General features: G+C 35.4%; 1 protein-coding gene across 1 annotated transcript; it reads left to right on the forward strand.

Moving 5' to 3' along the window:
• The first annotated feature begins 213 nt into the window (after positions 1 to 213).
• Positions 214 to 4458, forward strand: LOC141914253 (uncharacterized). The gene is made up of 5 exons (XM_074805519.1): positions 214 to 279; positions 397 to 528; positions 626 to 717; positions 944 to 2024; positions 2135 to 4458. The coding sequence occupies exons 4-5, from the start codon at positions 1746 to 1748 to the stop codon at positions 3422 to 3424; spliced, it is 1569 nt and encodes a 522-aa protein (XP_074661620.1). The 5' UTR covers positions 214 to 279; positions 397 to 528; positions 626 to 717; positions 944 to 1745; the 3' UTR covers positions 3425 to 4458.
• The last annotated feature ends 4120 nt before the right edge of the window (positions 4459 to 8578 follow it).

Here is an 8578-nt window from a genome sequence, read left to right on the forward strand (position 1 = left end):
GTGACATGTAGATTTCCAGGACCGCTATATAAAGCTGGGTTCACTCTCAGTCCTGGTCTCCACACAGATATCCGTCGTTCTACAATCTTAGTACAACCATACTGTGGCGAATCGATTTCAAGGTCATTGACACTGCGCTATATTTGTCAAAATTATTAAAAGAACTCATTTTGCGTTTTTCTAGGCACCGCTTCGATATAAGTTAATGTTGGAGGATATTGTAAGGACGCTATACCCGGTTACTCATGTTGTAGTAAGGACAGTAAAAGGATTTATCTGGTAGGGCTGGGCTTCGTCTGGACCTGTTGTACATTATTATTTACCTAATACCCATACATAATGTTTCAATTCAGAATTAGGACGTTCCATGTGTTCAATCGACGTTGCTTTTTCCAGATCAGCGATTCCTTACTTTCTCATCATCTGGATCTGTTTGCTGCCGATACCCGGAGGTTGACTAGACCTACACTGATTCATTCGAGACCTTGTTAGGTAATCCATGATGCTCTACACTGAAATAAATTTCGGGTGAGCGAAGCGGTTTAATATTGGGTACCGTTATAGAATGTATATGTTTTGTGTTAAATCAACAGTTCTAATGTTGATTTTTGCGTTACATTTTCAGACAGATGCAGCCTCTCCTGCCGATACTGTTAACTTGGATGTTACATCTCCCAAGGTGAATGTACATGTAATGAAAATCCATTCCTGAATTTGGTGAGTAGACATTGTTTGTTTTATACGGAACTTGGGTGGGGTTTAAGTTTATTCAAACGGATAGAACCTCGTTACAACAAACACAGATACAGTAGACTCTTAACTGGAAGTTAATTTCTGACCAGTGACTTGGTTCAGTCGATACTTCGAGTTTGAAAAACTAAAATTATCATGAATTGTTGCAATATATGTTTTCAAATTAAATGTGGTAATTCACCTTTTACAGATTTTAGTTCAAGTCGAGTTCTTATGAGCAGCGATTTACCAGATAAAGTTAACTATTGATTTATTCCATAAACTTGATTATGAAATGTAAAAAAAAAACAGATTTTGTCGCCCGCTCGAAACCGGTTCAATCGTCCCAGACATTTATACATTAATGTTCCATAGTTCAATGACGTGCACTTGACTCTTGACACATTCGTGAGTCATATTTGAAAAAAATCCGTGATAACAAAGTCATGCGCATAGATTATTTGAAAATGATCCGAAATATTAATTCGCCACTTGAAGACAATTTTCATACGGCGGATGTCATTTGGTGGTTTCCTGCCCTTGGCCTTTATGATAATCAAGAGATTCGCTTTACGGATGCTTTCAAATACTAATCAAACACCAGATTTCAGATCACTTTCCAAGTGGGAACGTAGAACTTGAAACTCTTGTTATCAATTTTATTTGTGTCTTTTCAAAGTATGTCGACAAAAAACTGCGTTCATGACATTTGACAGGAATGTCAAAATACCGATTTGTCACCCTGATTAGAATCAGACCCTGGACATATCACATGAATTTTCTTATAAAACACCTGAGTTGATTACTTATTATCTAGTTCACAGGAAACCATTTCTAGTATGTCTATAATATTTATCAGACACATTAAACTGCGTCACTAGATCTGATAATCGGGTTCGTAACCGAAAATACCGGTCACCGCGATTAGAATCAGACCTTGGGACTAATATCACCTGACTGTTCTACGCCCAAACCGCATTCACAATTTCTGGTGTTAATAACTGACGGTCAACATGGCTACAAGTAATCCGGATCGTTTCGAGATTTCCGTACCTTTCAAAGGACGTCGCGTTACCGTTTGGTCCGATCAGGATAATGAGTACAGAACGACACAAAATTACTTTTATCAGCCGCTGTTTAATTTGGAATCTGATCGAATAACTGCGGATGGAAATATATTACAACTTGATATAACTCTGTGGTGTGAAGAATTAGAGGCTGCTATTAAACACGAACTAAAAACCATCTATACAGGTCACGTAATAGCGGTGCAGATGATGCCGTTTGATGAGGTAAGAATCTGTAATTCTCATCTTCAGTTTCATCATCACCCGCGTGTGATACTAAACGGGTGACCACTGCGAGGTGAGAGTCAAATAGAAAAAATCTTTTTATATTTCAGGTGAAATTAGAATGGAGAGATGCGCCCTCTGGTGTGGAGATACCGAATCATCCGATCCCGTTCAATCATCAACCTCAGAATCACGTGTTTATCGTTAAATGTGAAAATGAAGAAATGTGTGAAATCTACAAATCGCGACTTCAACAATCTCCACAATCAATAGGTTCGGGTCTTGTGATCGGTGCTAGTCGTCACGGGAACGAATACGTGTTTAGAGTGAACACTGTACCGATCAGTGAAGCGCGAACAGTTCAACCAGACATTGATCAACGTCTTAATTCTCTAATTGACAATGTCAAACTGTTTCATGATAATTCAGAAAATCAATTCTCTCAATTGAAGCGGACTATAGACACAGTTGAAGAGAGGCTGAACCGGTGCTGTACTGAACAACAACTTGAAGAAAGGCTGAACCGGTTCTGTACTGAACAACAACTTGAAGAGAGGCTGAACCGGTTCTGTACTGAACAACAACTTGAAGAGAGGCTGAACCGGTGCTGTACTGAACAACAACTTGAAGAGAGGCTGAACCGGTGCTGTACTGAACAACAACTTGAAGCATTAGAAGTTAAACTGAACAACGCTATCGATGACGTCACAGGGAGAGTGGATGAAGTGGAGAGTTCTATTGGTGACGTCATTGATTCATTAACGATCAGTAAACAGGTTCAGACAGACTTCTTACCTGACCTAGTGACGTCTATACCTGGTGAGCAGACGGGTCAACAGTCACGTATAATATGTGCGGACTACGAGGAGTCCAGTGATATATATTACATGGATGATAATAATGTAATGAAGAGATATATAGAGTGTGTTGATGGTGATTATGTACTTGGACTCGATACAGATAGTAACGGTCACCTGTTTGTAGTCGTGGAGAAAAACGAGAAACTCTGCCTGAGAAAATATAAAGATCAGGACAAAGTGTTAGAGGAAGATGTCACTGATATTGTGTCTGGATGTGGAACACTAGTTATTCGCGGTAACAATATTTACATCCAGTTAGATAGAGACGTTCGTGTTTTACGTCTATTAGAAAACCCTGTAAACAGTTTAATTGATAGAAACCGTGTGAAAAAATATCAGCTCCCGGATGGAGAGTACAAATATATCAACAGTTTAGATGTCGACACGCGGGGACGCATGTTTGTATACTGTAATAGATCGGGAAGATTACTCTATCTAACAGCTGATGCGGAATTGATCAGTTTTATCAATAACACGTTCCCAAATGTTTTGATACTTTCTCAGTTTGTATCAAATATATTGCCAATTTCTGGTCCTTGAGTCCTGAAAAATGATAAATTTACAGCGCAAAATCGTACAAACGTGTCAATTATACTTCTAAACACTTTATTTGCGGACCAGTTTATGAATTGAGTGTGGGCCATAGAGCGCTATATCCGCCTGTGATCTCGACTTTCAATTTATTACGTAAGCTATTCGTGAACAAAATGCGGCCGGCGCACAATAGAAACTTCGCTCTATGTATTCTTTCATTACCGCCGACAAAGAGGACCGATATTTCGCAAATTGGATTCGGGAGGTTTAAACCTCCCAAGGTCAAATCACTAAAATTGTGACCTTCGTGGAGATTATCTAAAAAGCCGATGGTAATCAAATTTAGCAGAACTTTTAACCCAAACGTTCAATGGTTTGAAAATCTTTCAATGGCATTCCTAAGTATTTGATGAAAGTTGAGAAATCATAAGATATTCATATAACCATGGACTCTAAAACCTAAATCGTTTAAGAGTCCCTGGTATAAAAAAAAACTTTGCATAACGAAGAAGCAAAAATTCGAATCCGAACCATCTGTTTGGAATTGATTCTTATGAAATGGAAACAAATGCGTGAGCACTACTCATTGATTCGTTCATTATTGTACAATATGTTTCATTTTTTGACCGTAAGACGTTGACATTATGTCAATTTCATTCAATTTACTTTGCGGCTTTACAACGGCTATTTCACTGGTTCTGCGTGATGAGATAATTCTGATTAAAGTTATTGTATTAATTTCTACATGTATATACGTAATGATACTCTTTCTGAATAAAAGATGCAAGTTATTCGAATCCCCACCATTGTTCTCTACAATGTACGTTAATCAAACTCACGATAAAACCAGAGCCAAAACCATGGACTCAAAAACGAAGAATCCGTGGTCAAACATACAATTTTAATTTCCCCGTTAGTTCACTGATGCCGTCAGTTTCTATCGAATGCAAGGATTCTAGCCAATCAGAGAGGCGCATGTACACATCCATTGGCATACTTAGTTCTAGTACAACTTAGACAATAATCAAGGTTCGAGCCAATGTCAGTAACTAGAATATGTTCTTTCATCAAATATAAATATCTCAGCAGTAGTCAGTTAGTTGAGTTTGTTTGACTTGTTTTGTATTTCATCAATCAATCTATTTCATTTTATTTTAAAGTACAAACTAAACGCTTGAATTGCTTATAACACGACCAGGTATGAATTAGAATAGATCGGCTTAATATTTCGAATGCAAATTTGGCGATTAAGCAATCGAAAATTCGAAGTGCTTGAGAAATTTATCAATACGCCCATTACTCCGAATAGCGATAAGTTCATTGACACATGTGACCATTGTTTTGTTACTTTCGATAAGCGATTCGAATAAGCTATGCGACAGCTAACGACAGCACAATCGCAATATCAACAGAAGTTCATTTTATCCTACATGATGAGGCTAAATTCAGTGAAATCGATCGTGTTCTGAAATATATATTTTCCTGGATACATTTTGTTTATTGTAGCTATTCTATGCGGTTTTATACATTAACCTGCTATAACATATTGACCGTTTTCAAGAACCCAAAAATTACAATTTTCTGGGAATCCTAATTTGTCCTAAACGATATTCCAACTATTATTTTGTTAATTATTCAACTATCATCACTAACTGGGTAAGTTAGTTGAACTTACATAAAGATATATCATTAGGGACACTTCAATTTCACACCGTTCAATATCATAAGGGAACAAAATTCTTTGAAACTTGGTTAATAGTAGTTCTTAAGACTAGGTTTTGTTTCCGGAATTTACTAAATGTACCAGTTCTAATAATTCACTCATTGAAGCTTCTATACATTAGAAGTGAAAGCTCGTGCGTCGAAATAAATAGTTAACCTTTAAAGTACTACTCGTCTCTTCATTTAAATTCAAATAATATAAGTCTTTATTGATTCTTTTTTGATGGAATATGCATAACTTTTTCTGGGCAAATTTCTATATTCTGTCAAGTCATGGACTCTAAAACGATTTAGACATTAAAACGTTTTAGAGTCCATGGTCAAGGTATTTTGGCTATAACGAGTATAACTAACTCCCTGGGGTAACGATGTGGCTGATGAAATGATCTCTCCCATTGTAATCCCACCATTCAATTACTCATTGTATAACAACTCTCACAATTAAGCCTCGGACTCTTAAACGAATTATGAGTGCATGCTTTAGTATAGGCTCTGATATAGAGCATATTGTCTTGATTTAGAACATGTATGCATAAACTCTAGGCTGCAAAGAAATACGTTTTCAGCGGCTTTAATCGAGTTAAATCTTTCGTGATAGATTAACACAGAGAGGCGGCACCCAATCGCTGCTTATTGACATTAGGCACAAGTCACTGTTATGTTCATTAGTAAAACTAATATAGAATGAATAAGTGAGGAGGGAAAATGTATAAATTAAATTTATAAATGAATTTATAAGAATTTAGCATGCATCGGAGTGCACTTAAATTGGATTATTACAAAATAACTCACTTCAAAATTTATGATATTGTTTCATTGATATTTATTACTTTAAAGCGATTCACTTTAAGAACTTTGGTCAACAATAAGTCTGACCTGCAAATCAAATCATCGGGAGAACAAAATACTGTTTCAAAAAATTATATTGCTAATACATTCCTAATCTTAATCTCTCGCCATAAACCTACTGGATTTAGGGCCTGGGGCATTTTACATGGTTGTAGGTAAAATTCCCCTAGGTAAAATCCTCACTTGGCGATTTTTCAAGAACATTTGAAAGCACGATATCTATTCAAACATATTCATCTACAATACAACTGCAATATATTTAACTGTGCATTGATCTCTTTTGTTGAAATAAATCTTTAAATAAATTCATAGAATAAATGAAATTCATGAACTTTTTATTCATACTTTCTTTTCATATTTTATTCATACTATCTTTTAATTCGAACTAAATAACTCTTTTTTACTTGTGGTATAGTATGCTTATGATATGGATTCGATTTACGTATCAATATTTTCATGTTGACGGGAGCCTGATGATGGCTAATAGCATTAGCCGAAACATTGCTCGTAGAACATTTGATTTTTAGCTGAATTCATTGTGGGATTTGTCTCGTTATTCACCATACACGGATTGTGTATTTCCTTCTCATTTTCATGTTGGTTTTGAACAACTTAAATTTTGCGATTCTAATACCTTATTAACTTTAGATGACAGTAATACCTTCAATTTACATGTAAAATATGATCACTGCTGAAAGTGTAATAAGGAATATATATTTACTCCAGTGACAATATTTTGATTCAAAGATTTAATTCAATCATCTAGTCCGAGTCTGTATGGTAAAACTTCTGGCTAACCAATAGCTAACCGAATACCGACAAAAGAAGGTGGTCGCTTAAAAATTAGTTTATTTATGCAACAGGAATCTATCTTGATTTCAAGGGCACTTCAATTAATCGTTTCAATAGTGACCACTTCAAATTAGCCAGTAGTTTAAATGACCGAATTCAATCAACCGATTCGTATCCTAAGAATGAGAATTGTATCTAACCACAGTAGTCATTCTTCATCAAACGTTCGGTCATCATATTATACATCTATACATCATTACTATCATCTTCAGTTAATAGAAGTGCAATAAAATCTAGAATCTATGAGTTGAGTTTTTTTTAACATAATAAATTGTGTTGATTTTATGTTAGTTAAATCAAATATTGGGAATATTTTACCGGGGGATTTTTACTTTGGGGATAATAAGCTAAATTATTTTATATCATCGGTTTTCATTAAGAAAAAAAACAACTATTAATCTTAACGTCACTTATATTTCTTTTGGAGCATTAAGATTCTTTCATTGAATTAAATATGTTATTTCGTACAATAGTTCATGACAGTGCGTCATTCACGCTTATATGTACAAAACTTCTTTACAGAGTTCAAAATATAAACCAACAATCTCATCTCAAGCATGTACTAGCGCTGACGTTATGGGATAAAACCAAGTCTCGATTAATTGCCTAAAATGTGGGTACATTCATTCAAATCAGGACTAAAATACGCTTATATGAATATCTTGCTTGATATCATTTTACATTACGGGTGTCTCATAGGCCTGGTTTTACTTGTACATTGTCATCAATTGATTAAACATCCCAACTAACTTCTGTATTTACTCATGGCTTAATCACTGGTATTCAATATCTAGTCGGCTATAGAAAGACTAACCCGATAAAATTCCATTAACCGTTCGTCCAGAGTCGAACACTCGTTAATTCGCAACGATTTTAAAGAAAGAAAATGATTGCATGAAATCTACTTTTCGTATCAATCGGCGTCCAATCACTTAAACCATCCTAAACACAGTAGTGTAGTAGTTTGTGTCTATTTGCTTTTGCTGATGTCATTTAACATAACAATGGAAATGTATTCGTTTATTTGGAAATTATATGAAGATATGGAGTAATCATGTGACAAATCAAATTATTACTGCAAGGCAAAACATAGCGCACTTCAGATATATGATATGGCCTTAAAGACTTTTCATATATTAACAGTCCAGTTTAACGTCTATTGATATGAATAGTCCAGTTTTGATATGACTGTCGCAACAGTTGGAATAAAACCTATGAAATCTAGGGGCATTTATCTCATGAAATTTAGATTTGAGATAATTGTATTGTATTGTGTGAGGATTAAACACTTCAATGGCTGGTGATTATTTGTGATGAAGTAATCAGTGAGATGGACTGTTGATGTAGCCTTGATTGAGGCACTCGGGTCAGATAATATTTTTACATAAAACAGTGCATTTGTTAAAGCAGAACACATGATTTTAAACTAGATATAAGTAGCTAAACCGTTAATTTTCATTCCTAACTTTTCATCACTCCCGATTATCAAAAATAATTCAACAGTTTGATTAACGGATAGTTGCAGTTAACAACATTTCTATCTGATAGAGAAGGTATACAGGTATACAGAGGAACAAGAAAAGAACATCCAACTAGACACTGAAAAATCTTTATTCCGGTTTTTACCAGGGGCCTTTACCTTGGGGTATATTTAACTAGGGGATTTTTACTGAAAGGGACCTTTACGGGGCGAGTTTTTACCCGATCACATCGATTATTGAATGACATGTTCGATAA

This window comes from Tubulanus polymorphus, chromosome 12 (genome assembly GCF_964204645.1).
Source record: "Tubulanus polymorphus chromosome 12, tnTubPoly1.2, whole genome shotgun sequence".
Taxonomy (NCBI): Eukaryota; Metazoa; Nemertea; class Palaeonemertea; order Tubulaniformes; family Tubulanidae; genus Tubulanus; species Tubulanus polymorphus.